At 39.1% G+C, this 18,997-nt stretch overlaps 1 protein-coding gene across 1 annotated transcript in view; it reads right to left on the minus strand.

The window, feature by feature from the left end:
• LOC109932127 (suppressor of tumorigenicity 14 protein homolog) overlaps window positions 1-18,997 on the minus strand; it is a 51,045-nt gene that overhangs the window by 12,304 nt on the left and 19,744 nt on the right. The window contains exons 7-9 of the mRNA XM_048602951.1: window positions 18,414-18,639; window positions 7,171-7,304; window positions 2,469-2,566 (exon numbers count right to left, since the gene is read on the minus strand). Coding sequence (XP_048458908.1) covers window positions 2,469-2,566; window positions 7,171-7,304; window positions 18,414-18,639 — 458 coding nt within the window. The remainder of the gene's footprint in view (window positions 1-2,468; window positions 2,567-7,170; window positions 7,305-18,413; window positions 18,640-18,997) is intronic.

Raw genomic sequence — 18,997 nt, forward strand, 5'->3', positions numbered from 1 at the left:
CCTCTTTTTCTCCCTTGCTTCCTGCTGATGTGAGCCTGTCAGATGTAAATGTAAAAGAAAAGCAGTCAGTGATTTAAGGAGCAGGGCGAGTGCCGGCTGTAAACAGGCTGCACGCACGAATAAGAAGCAAGGCTGCCAGGCATGGTAATAAGGCTGGTAAGTGAGACCTGCAGGTAAGGCCAAAGAGGTCAACCAGTGGGCCCAGAAACAAAGATGGGATTAAGGCCGGCAGCAAGACAGGGTCTGGGAGAAGGGGTTTGTTAGGTGAAGTGAGGCTGCAAAGTTGGGAACCCAGAAGGAAGAGGGAGTAAAACTTGGGAGTGATGTACACTGGTCCAACTTATTTTATATGCCTCAGAAAGTGCTCCAGTATGACCAGTACATTCATTCCTTAGTATTTTTTTTAAACTGATTTTTCACCTGTGCAGATAGGAGCTGTGGATATGGGAGCAGAGAGAAGAGCTGCAGTGGACAGAGGAGCTGCAGGGGTGACAAGTGGTAGAGAGGGCCTGAAAAGGGATGAAAACCAGTTTTAAACATTGAGATGACTCATTTAACTGGGAACGTGAAAATGGAGATAATAAATTGTTTTCAAATTAATGTGGAGTCTCCAGATTAAAACTACAGGAGTTCAAGAGCTAGTATATGGGGGAAAAGACACTGGATGCTATTGTAATTAATACTGTCAATTGTAGAATTTAAAATTGAATAATTTTATTTCAAAATGATTTGACTAATGTGTTTTCACAAGACAAAACCTTACACACTATAAATTATTTGAGCGGCAATAGCTTTGTTAGGGACAAACATGCAATCATTGACCTGTGACCTCACCAGTGGCAAAATAGCATTTAGAATGATGGCTTTTTGTGTATTGATGTATGTCCACGATTTTTGAAGAAATCATTTGTTGCTAATTTATGCTATATCTTGTGCCATTTGAAATACCGTGGTGTCTAGGAAATAAATGCTTTCTTTGCAATTTGTAGCTTTAACTTTAATGGAGTGATGGTAATTACTTAGATATTGATTAATTCTTCTAATGCATTTTCAGAGAGTTCAATTCTTTTCCGTATATCAACATAAACACAAAGTTATTGTTATTAAGTGACTGCATAATCTAATGAAGGAATGTGTGATTTAAAGAAGAACTGAGAAACCAAAATGTAACCTTTGAGAAATTTTAAGAATGGCCTTACAAAAGTGTTTTGAGCCCTGCTGTCAGCAGTGAATAAATTCACTTCTCAACAGCACATTCTCTTGAACAGTTTATATTGGCAACAAAACACATGCAAGAATTGATAACGAGGGTGTTGCCTTCAACAGACTTTGATCATCAGTTTGGGAATTAAGAGGAATAATTTACTTACCAAACTGAAAGTCTTGCTCACAGCTCTATGCATGTGAGATTGGAACTATGTACTAGACAATGAGGTCTTCATTAAGCTAGCATGTTGGGTAAACATAACATATTGAGAAAGTCACAATTGAATTGGATTGGTCATTTGACCAGAATGCCTGACACTTGCTTACCAAGGCAGATCTTCTATGCACAGCTCAGTTCTAGGGTGCATTATCATGGCAGTCAAAGGAAGCATTACAAAGGACACAGAGGAATTTTGATATCAACTTTATGTCCTGGATGAAGCTTACCTACAATCACTATTCCTGGTGTAACCAAATATAAAACAGTCCTTCCAAATAAACCAAATATCAGAAGAGAACAGAAATATGAGGAGAGAAAATCTCAAGCCAGCATCTTGTCTAAGATGTCTAAGACTGCATTATCATAACCTCTCTATAGCAGAACCTACTGGACCTTGGCATTCACCTACGTAACTACCAGAAATCTACCAAACACCCCAGCTAATGAATACAGTTACCATCATCTTGAAAATTGAACATAATTTAAGATATCAACACAATTACACTTTAAAAACAAATAACTTCAGTGAGCAACATCCCTTTGATTTTCCACCACTATTCAAAGTCCAAAAATTGCACCATGTGGTCCCTTTAACTTTATATTAAAGGGACAACTAACTGTATGTAACTTGTATGTCACCTGCACAGGCATGTCCTAATTACTGCACAACTGCATCAGGACAAGTTAGAGAGAATTTTGGCTATCAGGCACTTAGGGTCATCATGAGGACATACAAACAGTTCTAAACAAACATACAACAAAAGGATGTTAGACTTATTGATCAGGCATTTTTAGCATACGGGCTTTCTCTTTTCTGTAAAGAAAAGTACACAGATTTGCTTTCAGCTTTCCAGTACGTGAGAATATATGCAATACAAATTGTAAAGAATTGATTTGTTAAATAATTTGCCTTCTTTCTTCATCTACACTTGAGGCAAATTATAAATCCAACAACATTGTTCTATAGAGACACAATCCTACCAAATGGAAAAATTAGCTTTGTTCTGCCAAATATTTAGGAGCCTGTTTCCCTGCAAGTTACCTTCAGATTCCATGTACAATTTATTTCTTCTTGATGATTGTTCAAGTAACTGGGTGATGTGAAACTCCCATTCATTCCAGCAAGGATACCACCACATGCTGCAAAAGAAAAGAAACAGAACTGACTGTTAATTTAGCCCTCTACAGATAACAGAAGGCTTGCTTCCATTAAAAAAAGACAGTTTGTATGATTATAATTTCTTAAGTCAGCTGTAAACGTAGGTGGCAGGATTTCTCAACTATTCTTTCTCAAGAATTGTGGAAGATGAAGATCTGAAGCAAAAACAGAAAATGCTGGAGAAATATCAACAGGTCTGGCAGCATCTGTGGGGAGAAAACATTGTTAACATTTCGAATCTTGTGACTCTTCATCAGTGCTGATAGCAGCTAGGAAAAAGTATAAGTCATACTGAAGACAGGGAAGGTAGTTGGGAAGAGGTGCCTAATTAGGTGGAGATAGAGCCGAGAGAGAGAAATACAAAATGGCTAGGGAGAGAGGATTGTTAATAGTAACCCAGGTTGGAAGAGAAGCTGAATAAGTGACGATGAGAGTTAAGAGTGAGTAAAAATAGGATAGCTGTGTTGAAAGCAACCCATGTCATGACAGGACCAGGGTGTCAGGATTTGGTTAAAGACATAGAAGCACACAGTCAAGTTCTAAAGTTATTGAAGTCAATGTGGAGTCCTAGAGGCTGGCAGGGTCCTCAAGCAGAAGATGAGATGCTTCTCTTCAGAGCCTGCCACTTCAACACACCACTGTGTTCCTATGCCAACATTTCTATCTCAGGCCTTCTGCAGTGCTCCAGTTAGGCTCAGCACAAATTTCAAGACAGCATCTCATCATTCAGTATGTAACATTCTCAAATGAATGTCTCCCTGTTGAAGAAAAAAATATATCTGAAGTATTACTCATCTGGGAAATTCTGGTATGATACTTTATGCTCCCAACTATTGGTAATAATGACATCAAATCCCAGAGTTAAACTTGGCTTGATAGACTAAGTTTTATGTTTTGCAATTTGAATTTCTGTGATTAGTCACAGAATCAGAGCTGTATTGCATGGAAACAGGCCCTTCTGTCCAACTCGTTCAGGCCAGATATCCTAAATAAATCTAGTCCCATTTGCCAGCATTTGGCCTATATCCGTTTAAACCCTTCCTATTCATATACCTATCCAGATGTTGTTTAAATGTTGTAATTTTACCAGTCTCTACCACTTCCTCTAGTAGTTCATTCTGTACATACACCATTCTGTGTGAAAAAGTTGCCCCTTAGATCCCTTTAAATCTTTCCCCTCTCACCTTAAACCTACGCCCTTTAGTTTTGGACTCCGCTACCCCAGCCAAAAGACCTCGGCTATTCACTCTATCTATGTCCCTCATAATTTTATAAACTTCTACAAGATCACCCCTCAGCCTCCAATACTCTAGGAAAAACAGCTCTAGCCTATTCGGCCTCTTCCTCTAGTTCAAACCCTCCAACCCTGACAACATCCTGTATATCTTTTCTGAACACTTTCAGGTTTCACAACATCCTTCTTCTAGCAGGGAGACCAGAATTGAACACAGTATTCCAAAGTGACCTAACTAATGTCCTATATAGCCACAACATGACGTCTCAACTCCTGTACTCAACGCACTGACCAATAAAGGCAAGCATACCAAATGCCTTCTTCACTGTCCCATCTATCTGCGATTCTACTTTCAAGTAACTACAAACTTGCACTCCAATGTCCCTTTGTTCAGCAACACTCCCCAGGACCTTACCACCAAGTGTGTAAATCCTGCCCTGATTTACCTTTCCAAAATGTAGCACCTCACATTTATCTAAATTAAACTTCATTTGCCACTCCTCAGCCCACCACACTGAACGTATCACAAGAGGCTGCCAATGTACTTCTTAAAAAAGCACAAAGTTTATTACATACGAAAGGAAAGTAAAACTCAAACCATTAAACTATACAAGAACTAGTTGAATGAATTTTATTGTAAATATCAGCAATAATGATTCAACTCTTTTTCTCTCAAACAACTTACAGGTACTGAAACCTCAGCAAAGAATCACCTGTTTGCACTTGCAAGTTTTAGTTGGGATGGCTGTACTTGGTTTCTTCCCTACAAACTTTTGCATTCAATTGTTGCTAGCTTGTTTAGTTAATATTTCTTCACAAAATCCTTAAGTAAATTACTAATACAGCTCACTTATTTCTTAATAAAAGTTTCTTAAACTTCTCGTCCACAGCTTTCTATTTCTGGAGTTCTCAACTGCGCCCCCCTCTCCAACTTATATTACCATATCTTACCAAACCTGCCTCATTAATTACCCTGCCCTATCGAATCACTCACATCGATTTCCACCCCATGTTACCACAAGAGATGCACCACAGTGGCCTAGCCCATAAACAAAAAGAAATCTGAACCAAAAACAGAAATTGCTGGAAAGATTTCAGCAGATTTGGCAGCATTTGTGAAGAGAAATCAGAGTTAACGTTTCAGGTCCGGTGACCCTTCTTCAGAACCGGGCCTGAAATGTAAACTCTGATTTCTCGCCACACATGCTGCCAGACCTGCTGAGATTTCGCCACATGAAGGCCTCACCTTCATGAACCTGCACCATCGACCTACCTTTCCTATGCAGCCCCTAGCTTATGAGATGACCATGCACTGTTGTCTTTAGAATAGAGAGGCTAAAGAGGAACGTTAAGGAGATGATCAAAATTATGAAGGATTGAGATTAGGTACAGAAGGGAGGAACTATTTCAATTGAATGAAGGTCAATAATCAACGAACATATTTTAAATAGTTAGGAAAAATGCCAGAGATTAGATGAGGTGACGTTATATTACAGAGTGAGATTTGATAATCTGAAATGCACTGCCTGAAAGGATGCTGGAAGCAGAATAAACACTAAGTTTCATTTGGAAGTTCCATAGTTAGAGCCTTAAGCCAAGATGGCAGCATTTTAAACTTTCATAGAAAGTGTCACTTGCATTCTGTTGTGCTCTCAAGCACTCATACAACTGACTAAAGTTACTGGCACGATTTCAATACTATTTAAAATGCAGCAGACAGATTGTAGTTCATACAGTGGGCAGACATGCTTATGCAACCCAGTTAACTTCAAACATCTGAGTGTACAATGAGCCTATGCTGTTCACATCTGTCTCCTTTGGAACATTGCCAGGATGCAAGCCATTTCCTGGGCGATCTTACTTCTTTCCCCATTTATAAACCTGTGCACTTGTGCTGCTTGTAAACTCCATGCGCAGACATCTCTTAGGCTCTCCCCTGAAATGTGTATGTTGTCAGTCTCTAAACTAGGGTCTGCAAATGTAAAGTTAAGAGACATTTTCTTTCAGTCATGCTGCCTTCTGCTCTGTTTCACCATAATGTTAATCTGGAAAACATGGATTTAGTAAAAGGAAGAAGTAGGAGCTGGTCTATCTTCTATGTAGGTTAATTCACAATACCATACAAAGCACAAATATAAGCCACTTTTTCTTCCATAGGCCAGGCACTTGACAGTGAAAATTTTTTTTCTATGTGTGTCCCCTAATCATTCCCCAATTTATCAACTGCTCTTAATCACAACCAGAACATGCCCATTACACACATAAATGAAATAGCATTTAGGGGTGAACTACTGTCCATGTCTGGGACAGACCCTTCACATTTTGTGCATTCTGTGCTTGATAATCTATTGTACACTGATGCAGTTTTAGTCATTAGCTGCTCACTATTGTTAAACATTTCAGCCCTGTTGCAACAAATGTCAAGAGATGAAGAAAATTAATTATGGCATAAAAACAACACAAATGACTAAAAACTGTTGTTACATCTAGTTATACCTGGTGCTGTTACGAAAGTTAAAGATTCTTTAAAAAGTTAAACAGAAAGCATGAATCTGGTTTCTGCACTTAACAAGAATTACTATTTATTACAAAGAGATTTGAGCTACAGATAAACAATTGAGAATCACTAACATCTGACGCTACACCCTTATAAACCCCTCCACCCCACACATAGACAGACACAAAGACACAAGAAAAAATGGGTTTCATGGGCAGAGGAAAAGACGGGGAAAGAGGTTCAATGGCCCCTATCCTCAATCTTCTTTCTTCTGGTATTTTCATTTATAATGTCTCTGACTTATTGGTTAAAAGTCACAACTTACAGAAAGTGATGAGAGAAATAAATTGGTTTTCTTCAAGCTGAAGAGAAGGACAGCTCTTTGTTTTCCGGAAGTCTGACATTCATACCCACAATGTTCAGCTATCTGATGGCCAATCAAATTTATTGGCAGGCGAAAGGCTTTGTAACTAACAACTGGTCACCATTTCTCAAATTAATTGGTGCCAACTGAATCTCCAATGTGCACATCGCTTGGCCCCAGCTTGTCTGCAACTAGTCTTTCCTACACTTCTTAAATAACAGCATTGTAAATACTTAAAAGGACTGTCAAGGTGCATCAATCCTTTCTACAAGCATTAGTTTTAAAACCAGACCTCTTTCTATTTCAGTTCACAATCAGAAACACAAAAATAAAAAGATATGCTCTTTAAACTACTTATCAATCATTATAGGAATACTTGAAGGAACTTTGTCCCTACTATTTTGAATTGTAATGCACAACAAAACCAATGACTCAAGATCTAAAGAAATTACTTTTCTGCAAAAAAAGAAGAACAATTTATTTTCCTTACCTGTTGTTGGTACTTGCAGAAATGTAATTGAATATTGTGAAAGGTCACACTCTTCTGTCGGGCTAAAAGTGACTAATAGCATGTTCCCAGAAATAATAATCTCATTTGTAATAGATAGACCAGTTTGGCTGAACCTGCAGGCAGAAATAATAATCTCATTTGTAACACTTAAACCAGATTGGCTGAACCTGCAAGCAAGAATATTTTATATTACCTTAATGAAGTAATTTTTCTGAACTGAAATTTTTACACTCAGAAAATAAAATAAATTGTAAAATAAGGGTGTCAGAATAAGTCAATGGAATTTTCCAGTTCTGCAGAAAATCAAGAGCATTATCAGTGAGTCATTTACAGGAATACTTCAATAGGACCGGATTTAAGTTTTTGTATTCCACAGCATTACAGCTACAAATTACATCAATTATTTGACCTCAGACATAAAACACAGGGCCAAAGACAGGGACCTCCCACACTGGAAAATCCCATGTCACCAACATTGAGGGGAAACAATATGTCATACTTTGAATCCCAACTGTGGCCTTACAAATGGAGCTGTTGAGCTCATCTTAAAACATTCTTGCAGGGTGGAGAAACACTGCACATATCATAAAACCACCAGCCTCTGGCCTGTGATGCAAGTTGAGTTCCATGGGTCTTGATAATTAGCATACCATTGAATAGTTCTACCCTGCAGACTCTGGCAAAGTTGTTGATGGAAATTTTGGATAGGTAGTGTAAAATAGGTAAGATATAATTATCCTGAAAAAGTGGCCTATAAGCTATTTAACATCCTTGGTACTCTAACAAGTGAGATAAGTTTTTCACATTTGTCTTGGTGGTTTACACATGCAGTGTAACATAAACCTCTATATAAATATTTTATACACCACATTTTACTAGTACCTGTACATATTATATTAGACTAACCCAAAGTTATTTCAACAACTGATGTTTAAAATAGAGTTGGCAACTGTCCACATTTGTATGGACAGCACAGATTTGCAACTTCTGTTTGTGCGGTTCACCTACAACCTAACAAGTTGGCTGTTGCAACAATTTAAACTTAAAAGTTCATAGCATCTATCTTGTGGTAAAATCCTGGAACTGCCCATTCATTCTATGTAACAAGGAAATGTCATCGGGCATGATATTTAGTTCACAGTAATCTGTGACTCAAATGGCATTTTGTCCAATGTGCAGTTAGTCTCAACTGCAAGGGCATTGGCAGTTTCATATTGTCCAAGGGCATTGGCAGTTTCATATTGTCCATGGGCATTGGCAGTTTCATATTGTCCAAGGGCATTGGCAGTTTCATATTGTCCAAGGGCATTGGCAGTTTCATTCTTGGTGCACCTATTTAAAATATTATTACCTAGCCTTCATTACGGTTAAGGAGTTATGACCATTTTTACTTCTAATACTTGGCGAACAATCAACAGTGTGGGGACTCAGTTGTAAAACCTGCATGATTTTCACCCCTTGAGAGAATTATAGCTACACCTCCACCATAAGGTTTGATACTTGACCACGCAAACTCAAGTCATTTCCTCTCCCAAAAATAAGCATTATGCAGAACATTCCATTTACTTTAAAGATTCACATTCCTCTTCTTTTACCCTCTCTCCTGCCTCCAATGAGGAATAATCTCAGGCATGCTTCTGCTAACAAAATCAAACCTGTGGCCAGTAGTTTTTCCACTGGAGCACAACCAAAGCTTTGAAAGCTTCAACACAATGCTAAAGAGACCTGCAGCGCAACAGCACGAACAAGCTTGTACAATACTTACAGCAACGCATCAAAAATTATAGAAACTTTCCAACCATAGGCCCACTTTACTGAAATGAAACCAATACTGTTCTACATAGGAAGAAAATCTGGATCAAATTAGCCCCTATTTCCCTTTGTCGTTTTCAACTGGCCCTGACTGAGTGAGCTGAAGGATCTTTTTATATGCTGTTGATCTCTATGACTATTTATAATCAACTTGTTCAAAGATGTTATTATGTGCTTCTAGTGTGGATGGGACTTTGAACCTGGGTCTCCTAGCTCAGAAGTAGAATCGCTACGAGTGTGCCACATGGATTGAATTGAACTGAATTAGGTTTATTGTCACATGTACTCACGAGTACAGTGAAAAATTTACAAGTCACCACTTACAGTGCCATCTTAGGTACAAAGGTACCTAGGTACTTTATCTTAGTTACAAAGCAGAAAATAAGGAAAACAAAGTTAAAATGTTAAACATTACAGTCTTTCTTACTAAAAATAGAAAAACTTAGAAATATAGTTAATACCACAGTCCTTAAGCGCTTGGCCATGATGGTTTCGCACTCCTCACAAGGGCTCAACCTCACTCTCACTACAGGCCACATACTGACCCCTCTCAACTGAGCATACACGGTGTGCAAATATCCACCAACACTAACCCACTAAAAACAGCAGCCAACCTATACACCAACATCATTCATTTTGGAACCATTCCCTGGGGCCTCTGACTCTTAAGATTGGGACTCCTTCCCGTACAACATTAGGAGTGTAGCTACACCACATGGATGGCAGTAGTTTAAGGCAGCAACTCACCACCTGCTCAAAGGCAATTAAAGATAGGTAATAAATGGTGGCTTTGTCAGCAATGCTCAGACCCCCATAAATAAACCTTTCTTAAAAAAACCCTCTCCTCACATGGTATTAAATATTGGCAGAACTTACAACCATTATGTTCTATTAGCTGAGACAGCAGGGGTTGATTGTGATCCACTACACCCAGCTGTCTAGCTGTGTAGCATGATGCATATAAAATGGAATGTTTTCATGAATGAACGCACCTCAGTATTATCTCCAATCAGGGTTCATGGAAAGTTCATACTGTTCAACTTAATAGGACAGTTCCTATTTTATCTGTTAAAAATAGGAAGCGTGGTAGTAATGAGCAACTTAAAATGAAACAATATTGGTTGGACTTCTCTGAGGCACAAAATGAATGAAAACTCCAGGATACAGTTTTCTAATAACTAGACTGCACATAGCATTATATATATGTCTTTTAAAAAAAAATTCAAAATTAGTATCTTCTAATAGTTGCCTGTTAGTGGCAAGTAGATAGTTGTTTGTTAGCAATTTTTTGTAAACTGTACAAAATATGTTTTTGACTCTTTTCATATTTACGTTCTATGTTGACTTTAATTAAAATGGAGAGAACTATTAATGAGACAAGCAAACAGGCATCACATGAAAATCAAAGGCTGTCTGGAACACAGTGTATTTCGAAAGGATAAATGTTCAGCACACACTTAAAGAAAACTTAATTAAATATAGAAGGCACTAAGCCAACTTTTCACAAAGTTTAGCAAAATGAGCAAGAGAAAAGCAATATAAAATTACAATTGTATTTCTGTGGCAACATTTCTGTCTCAGGCCTGTTGCAGTGCTCCAAGGCTGTGAAAGCTTGAGGAACAGCATTTCGTCTTCCACCTAGGTACCTTAGAGTCTTCAGGTGTCAACATTGTGTTTAATAATTTGATACCATAAATTCCCTCCTCCATATTCATCTCCTGTGCCCATACTTAGGTCTTACTTTGTATGGGTTGCTCCCAGCACAGCCAACCCATTTTCAATCTCTTTTTCAATCATTTTCATTTCAAACCAATTTCCAATCATTTATCTTCTCATTAGTACCCTACCAGCATTTCTCTCTCTCTCTCTCTCTTTTTCAGGTCATCATCACGAACAATCTCCATTTCCTCTGTTCACTTCCCATCCTCCACTAGTCACCAGCATATATACTGCCTTTTTCCGGCTATTTTCCATTATGAAGAAGAGTCACTGGACTCTAAATGTTAACTCTTTTATTCCTCCCTATAGATGCTGTCAGACCCGCTGAGTTTCACCAGCACTTCCTGTTTTTGTTAAAGAATAAGATGGGTACACCTAAGGTTTTCCCCACCCCACTCCTCCTCAAATGCTATTATTTTCTGACACCAAACAGGCATGCACTGACACATGGTATTTAAAGGTTGTTTGGTTCTGGATAAAAGGAGTGATCAGATTAAGGGCAAATTGAAAGAGGATGTGTTCATGAAGGAGGAGAACAATTGGTAGAGAGAGGAAAGCAATCCACACAAGTCCGTATAGAAGCCATCAACAGTCAAGAATATGTGATTTGATATTTGACTCTCTAGTACATATTTAGCAATGTTCTGCATCATGCTTGCATTCTTGCTCAGTAGAAAGTAAAATTATTGGCAGGACATGCGGACAAATTATGGGTTAAAATTATATGTTGAAATTATGGGTCCCCCAAAAATCTTTTAGCATTTCCTGCATAGCATGAGGCTCATTTAACTGACTCCTGTAACAGTTGTTATTTCCCAAATGTAAATCATTTCACCAGTAAAATGAAAGTGACAATTAAGACCACCAAGACCACTATAATCCCACAAGTGGATTAAAGGACCAGATAAATACCATATTTACCTTATTATCAACAGGGTTTAACAAAATAAAAGTTTTGCTCCAAAAACAAACAAATTCTCCTTGAGATAAAGGTGGGCAAGCAGGAAAACGGGTATACTGATGTTAAGAATAATTGTCCCATGTCCATTGACTCAGAGGATTCCAAGAGATGATTCTAGACTACCAGCCCCAAGAAATAAACTATATCCACCAGTGCTCAGAGGGCAATCCTCATCAAGTGGTCCTTACAGACAGCAGCCCTCATGAGGGAGCTGTCTTCTTCAGAAGGAAAATGGAGGAGAAGAGATTGAGGGAAGACCCAGGGAAGAAAACCTGAACATCCGGGAAAGAGAGCTAGGGCTAGAGCATCCTTCAAAATTTAGGTAATTAGTTACACTGTCAACTGTCTGTTCATCCACTGATACCTGTGAGCCATCCTCAATTGTCATAGATTGTATACTTAGGATACATTAGTTAACTGCATACACATCTAAACTTCTGCTTAAACTTAAACTGGGAATTCCTTGCAAATGGTCAACTGATTATATTTAGTATCAGTGGTCAGGAACTCCTAAAATCTAATAACAGAAGAAAAGATTGTTCTTTAGAAAACCTAGCAAAGTGAAAAGCCAACAGTATAATTAGATAGCTGAAGACTGCATTTTGACCTATTCCACCTTTATTCTTCACTTACACTTAGCACAATAAAAATGCACAGATTTCATTGCATCTCCTGTATCACACCAGAACATGCATACAGCAACAAAAACCTTCCACTGAAAACTATGTCAAATCTTTCAAATTATTTACACCCCAAGACCTGATCCAGCTCCCTCAAAGCCAGCTCTCAGTAAGCAAGAGTCTCTGACACTTCTGTTTATATCTGTCAGCCAAGGCTTCCTGATTGGACCAAAATACACGCACTAATCTGGGAACTCATATTCTATGAGGTCCAGCTGGCTGACCTTGTTACAATCACTACAAGCTATAATTAAAGAAAATCGCCCTATGTTAAACTGATTGGTCAGAAATTGAAAACAGTAGTTAGAGGAAATTATGCAAAACTGAAAACAAAACTCATGTTTGTTAAAACCATAAATATTCATGCAATGAAAACAGTTCTTACAAGTGTAAGGCAACACATTTATCACCAGGAGTTTCAAAAATCATTCATTAGGGATATCATTATGCCATTTCATTTGAAAGTATGTAAGATTCATTGTTCATAAGCAAGAGATGTTAGGGGAGTGACAGTACCACCTAGGATGTCTAGAATCAGATGCTTCAGTAACCTGAAGTTGTCAAATGCACGAACAGAACAGTGTAAGGTGATTATAACCAAGAACTCTTTGAAGCAATGGCCCCAATGTTTACTGTAGAAGGGTTTCAGAACAGGGGAGAAATTATGTCCAAGAAACCTGGTAGTGTGGTTCTCCCCAAGTGCCTTTCATTTTAACAGTGGCTTTGTCCCCCCATTCCCTGCCTGAATACCTGGATAATTGACAGGTGTAGTTACTTTTCAGGTGAAAGTGCTGGAAAAGGCTGCAGCTGAGAAGCAGTTAGGTTTTGTAGTGGTTGGGAAATGTCTTTTTTTGTGGAAGGGAGTGGGGAGATCCAGATGAAGTGTTAGGGAAAGAATGCAAGGATATTTTTGAAGAGTGGAGTATGCAGCAGTGATCATCCTTCATCATGTCTGTTACTTCCAGGGTGATTTTGTCAAAACATCTTTCCGTTCGGCATTCTAAAGGGCCAATTCTCTCCGTGACACCCTCAGCCATTCCTCAATCCCCTCAAAAAACCCTCCCTTCCTCAAAGCATTTTCCATTCAAGTGCAGCAAATGTGTCATCTTTCTTTTCACCTTCTCTCACCATCCAATGTGTCAAACACTCTTTTCAAGTGAAACAGCAATTTACGCATATTTCGCTCAGTTTAGAATGCAATGTTCCCCGCTCACAACGAGGCTTATGTCACACTAGGGAGAAATAGTAGATTGGGTGCCCACTTTGTGAAACACCTCCATTCAGTCTGTGGTGGGATTCTGAGGTTTTAGTTGATATCATTTTAATTTTCCACCTTGTTCTCACTCAGACCTCTTTGTCCTCAGCTTCCTGCAGGGTTAGAGTGAAGCGCAAATCAAACTTTAGGAACACCATCCCATCTTTTAATTGATACTCTACAGCCTTCCAGAACCTGAGTTAAATTGTTTTAGACTGTAATCTCTGCCTCCATTTTGTTTCTTTAGTTTTCTCTTGATTTTGCATTCAATCAGCACGTTAATCATTCTACCATTCACACTTCCTCTGAACATACCATTGGTTTACTTTTTACAATTTATTTACTTACAGAAGGTGTACATTGCTGGTTGGGCCAGCATTTATTTCCCAAGAGCTACAGCCTTGAAATACTGATGACCATTTGTTGAAGGTAGACCCATAATGCTGTTAGTTAGGGAGTCGCAGGAATTTGGCTTTCAGTGTCACTGAAGGAATGGTGATACAAAGAACAAAGAACAGTACAGCAGTGGAACAGGCCCTTCAGCCCACCAAGCCTGTGCTGACACATGACACCTTTCTAAACTTAAAAACCTTTTCCTTTATGCAGTCTGTATCCCTCTTTTCCCTGCCTATTCATATATATGTCAGTTGCAACTGTATCTGCTTCCATCACCTCCTCTGGCAGCACGTTCCAGGCACTTACCACCCTCGGTGTGAAGAGAAATTTGCTCTGATATCTTCTTTAAACTTTTCCTACTTTTTATCTTAAACCTATGTTCCCTAGTGATTGACATTTCTACACCAGGAAAAAGACTCCAACCATTCATTCTACCTATGCATCTCATAAGTTTGTAAACTTCTATCAGGTCATCCTTCTGCCTTTGATGTTCAAGTGAAAACAAAGTTTGCCCAATTTTTTTCCCCATAGTTAATACCCTCCAAATCAGGCAACATCCTGGTAAACCTTTTCTGTACCCTCTCCAAAGCCTCCAAATCCTTGGAGATAGTGTGTGAACCAGAACTGTGCGCAGTACTCCAAATGTGGCCTAAATAAAGTTCAATACAGCTGAAATATGACTTGCCAATTTTTATAGTCCAAACCCCAACCACTGAAAGCAAGCATACCATACCCCTTCTTGATCATCATATCCACTTGTGTTGCCACTTTCAGGAAACTGTGAAACTGTACGCCTAGATCACTCTGTTAATGCTGCTAAGGGTTCTGCCATTTACTGTATACTTCCCTCCTGCATTCGACCTTCCAAAATACATCATCTTGCATTTGTCTGGATTAAATTCCATCTGCCATTTCTCCACCCAATTCTCCAGACTATCTAAATTCTGCAAATCTCCTCACTATCCAAAGCTCCCCCGGATCCTTGTGTCATCTGCAAACTTACAAATCAGATCCCCTACATTCTCCTCCACATATCATATTTACATTATGTATATATAGTGATATATATGATATATTTCCAAATCTGAATTGTGAATGGTTTGCGGGAAACTTGCAGGTGGTGGTTGTATTCCCATGTATCTGCTGCCTGTGTTCTGATAGATAGTAGTGGGGGTGGGTTTAGAAGGCGTTATCTAAGCATTCTTGATGAATTTCTACAGTGCATCTTGTAGGTGATATAGCTGCTCTAAGAGTTGGTGGTAGAGGATCTGAATGCTTGTGGATGTAGTGCCAATCAAGTGGCTGCTTTACCTTGGATGGTGTTCAGTTTCAAGTGTTGTGGAACTGCACCCATCCAGGCACCTGGAATGTATTCCATCACAATCCAGACTTGTGTCTTGTAGATGGTGGACAGGATTTTAACGAGTCAGGAGGAGAGTTACTCACTACAAGATTCCCAGCCACTAACCTGCTCTTATAGCCACAGTATTTATATGACTAGTCTAAATCAGTTTCTGATCAATGGTAACAACCAGAAATTTGATAGTGAGAAATTCAGTGCTAATGATATCATTGTATTTCAAGAGGTGATAGTTAGATCCTCTCTTGTTTGGCACTTTTATGGCCACCAAAACAATCTTCCTTTGTGCCAGGTATGACTCCAACTGAGTTACCCCCAATTTCTACTGACTCCAGTTTTGCAAGGGCACCTTTGTACTACACTCGATCAAATGTAGACTTGATGACAACAGCAGTCATGCTCACATCACCTCTGGAATTCAGCTCTTTTGTCCATGTTTGGACCAAGGCTGTAATGAGGTCAGGAGCTGAGTGGTTCAGGCAGAACTCAAACTGAGCGTCATGGAGCAGGTTTTTGCTGAGTAAGTGTTGATTGAAAGCATTGTTTATGACATCTTTCATCACTTTACTTAATGACTGAGAGAAGACCCATGGGGTGGTAATTGGCCGGGTTGGATTTGTCGTGCTTTGTGTGTTCAGGAAATATCTGGGAAATTTCCACATTGTCCAATTGGTGTCAATGTTGTAGCTGTACTGGAACAGTTTGGCTAGGGGTGTGGCAAGTTCTGGAGCTCAAGTCTTGAGTACTAATGCTGGAATATTTTTAGGGTCCATAGCCATTATTGCATTCAGTGCCTCTAACCATTTCTTGATATCACATGGATTGAATCAAATTGGCTGAAGTCTGTCTTCTGCGATACTGGGGACTTCTGGAGGAGGCAGAGATGGATCGTTCACTTGGCACTTCTGGCTGAAGATTGTTGCAAATTCAGCCTTATCTTTTGCACTGATGTGCTGGGTTCCCCCATTTTTGAGAATTGGGAGGTTTGTGGAGCCTCCTACTCCAGTGAGATGTTCGCTTGTCCAACATCATTCATGACTAGATGTGGCAGGACTGCACGTTAGATCCGATCTGTTGGTTGTTGAATCACTTAGCTTTGCTTATCACTTGCTGCTTATACTGTTTGGCATGCAAGTATTCTGGATTCACTAGGGTGATACCTCATCTTTAGGTACACCTAATGCTGCTCCTGGCATACCCTCCTGCACTCTTCAATGAACCAAGGTTGATCCCTTGGCTTGATAGTTATGGTAGAGTGGAGGTATGCCTGGCCATGAGGTTATAAACTGTGTAGGAATACAATTCAGCTGCTGCTGATACTCCACAGCTTGTCATGGATGTCCAGTCTCAAGTTGCTAGATCTGTTCGAAGTTTATCCCATTTAGCAAATTGATAGTACCACACACCATGACGGAGTATATTCTCAATGTGAAAATGGGATTTTATCTCCATGAGGGCTGTGTGGTGGTCACTCTTACTAGTGCTGTCATGGACAGATGCATCTTGGGCAGGCAAATTGGCATGGATGAGGTCAAGTATCTATATCCCCACCTGCTGCGGATCCAGTCTAGCATTTATTTTCTTTAAGACTTGACTGGCTCAGTTATTGGTAGTGCTGCCGAACCAGTCTTGGTGATGGATATTGAAGTCACCCACACAGAGTACATTCTGCACCCTTGCCACCCTCAGTGCTTCCTCTAAGTTCTGTTCAATATGGAACAGTACTGATTCATGAGCTGAATGGAGCGGTATATGGTCATCAGCAGGAGGTTTCCTTGCCCACATTTGACCTGATGGGACTTCATGGGTTCAGGAGTCAATGTTGAAGACTCCTAAGGCAGATCCCTCCTGATAGTACCCCACAATGCCACCTCTGCTGGTGGAACAGAACATACCTAGGGATCATGATGGCACTGTCTGGTACATTGTTTGTGAGGTATCATTCGGTAAGCATGACTATATCAGGCTGTTGCTTGACTAATCTGAGACAACTGTCACAGCAGTTTCCTTCCCTAAAGGATATTAGTGAACCAGATGGGTTTTTATAATAGAAACAGAAATTTCTGTAGAAATTCAGCAGGTCTGGCAGCAACTGTGGAGAGAAAACAGAGTTATCATTTCAGGTCCAGTGACCCTCTTCAAAACTGTGTCACCGGAAGAAAGGTCACTGGATTCAATACATTAACTCTGTTTTCTCTCCACAGATGCTAACAGACCTGCTGAGTTTCTCCAGCAATTTCTGTTTTTGTTTCAGATTTTCAACACCTACTGCTCTTGGGTTTTTATAATAATCAACAATGATTTCTTGAGCATCAGTTGACCAGTTAATTGCAGATTTTTTTGAATTCAAATTTCAGCATCTTCCTTTGTGGGATTCAAACTGGATCTCTAGAACATTTTTTGGATGTCTAGATTACTAGTCCAGTGTAATACCATTACACTGTTGCCTCTTTACTTGCCCATTTACCATTTCTTCAGTCCAAAAACACTTAAGTAGCATCACTAGAAAGTGTGTTTTTAGTAAGGAGACGATTTGATTTCTCAAGCTGGCTTTGCTATTCAATAAGACCAAGGCTGATCTTTTGTGCTTCAAAAGTCCACATTTCCATCTACCCAACAATCTCTGATTTCCTTGCCTAACATGAATTTATTTATCTCTGCTTTAAAAATATTCAATGACTCCGCCTCTGTCGCTGACTGAAACTCCAAAGGCACACAAGCCCAGAGAGAAAATTTCCTTTCCTCTCTGTCCCCTAGGGGTATCCCTTAATATTAAAACTTCCTAATACTAGACTGACCAAGAAGAGTAAACACCCTTTCCATGTCCAACTTGTCAAGACTGTTCAGGATCTTATAGACTTAAATCAAATTATCTGTTATCTTTACCCCCCAGAAAGGGAATAATTTAAATTGTGGAGTTTATTAAACTAGGCAATTACAATACATGATATAAATGTCATATTCTACAAGACAAAACTGCAAAAATACAATTTTATATTCATATTGATCCACTGCAAAATTTCTCTAAATGACACGTACTTACTAACAGTTTGCTTAGAATCTGGAATCCATGTATTATACATTGTCACATTCACACCGGTGCAGACAGATCCTTCAGCTTCAGTTGAAATTACAGTTTTGATGGAGTGATCACTTTGTCCTTGCACCAGCCAATAGGTGTTGTTGTTTGTACTGCAGTTCCCTATTCTTAGTGATCCAAATGTCTTTTCTTTGCTCAATAATAGAACACGAAACGCACATTGACCTAAAAAGACACAAGCAAACCTAAAGAAATTAGGATACTTACTTAATCTATTCTAGTACGTAGGCTAACCAGATCTTCTTAGCTAGATAATTTTCATCCTGAACTAAGGAACAAACTTCCATCATGGCTGCATTTATGTGCAATAATGAGGTTTCTGATTTCCAACGAGGTTAGTGGAGCAAGAGTAGTTTCTAGGACATTGTTGACTATATTGCTCAAGAGGATCAACAAAACATATGTTTATGTAAGGCCTTTAACAAAGAAAAATGAGCTAAAGCACTTCTGAAGAATAAACTCTATTGTGAACAAATTATTTCTAATTAGAAGGTAAGAAAGGGGCGGAAAATGCCAATTATGC

The sequence above is a fragment of the Rhincodon typus genome, chromosome 11 (assembly GCF_021869965.1).
Source record: "Rhincodon typus isolate 14 chromosome 11, sRhiTyp1.1, whole genome shotgun sequence".
Lineage (NCBI taxonomy): Eukaryota > Metazoa > Chordata > Chondrichthyes > Orectolobiformes > Rhincodontidae > Rhincodon > Rhincodon typus.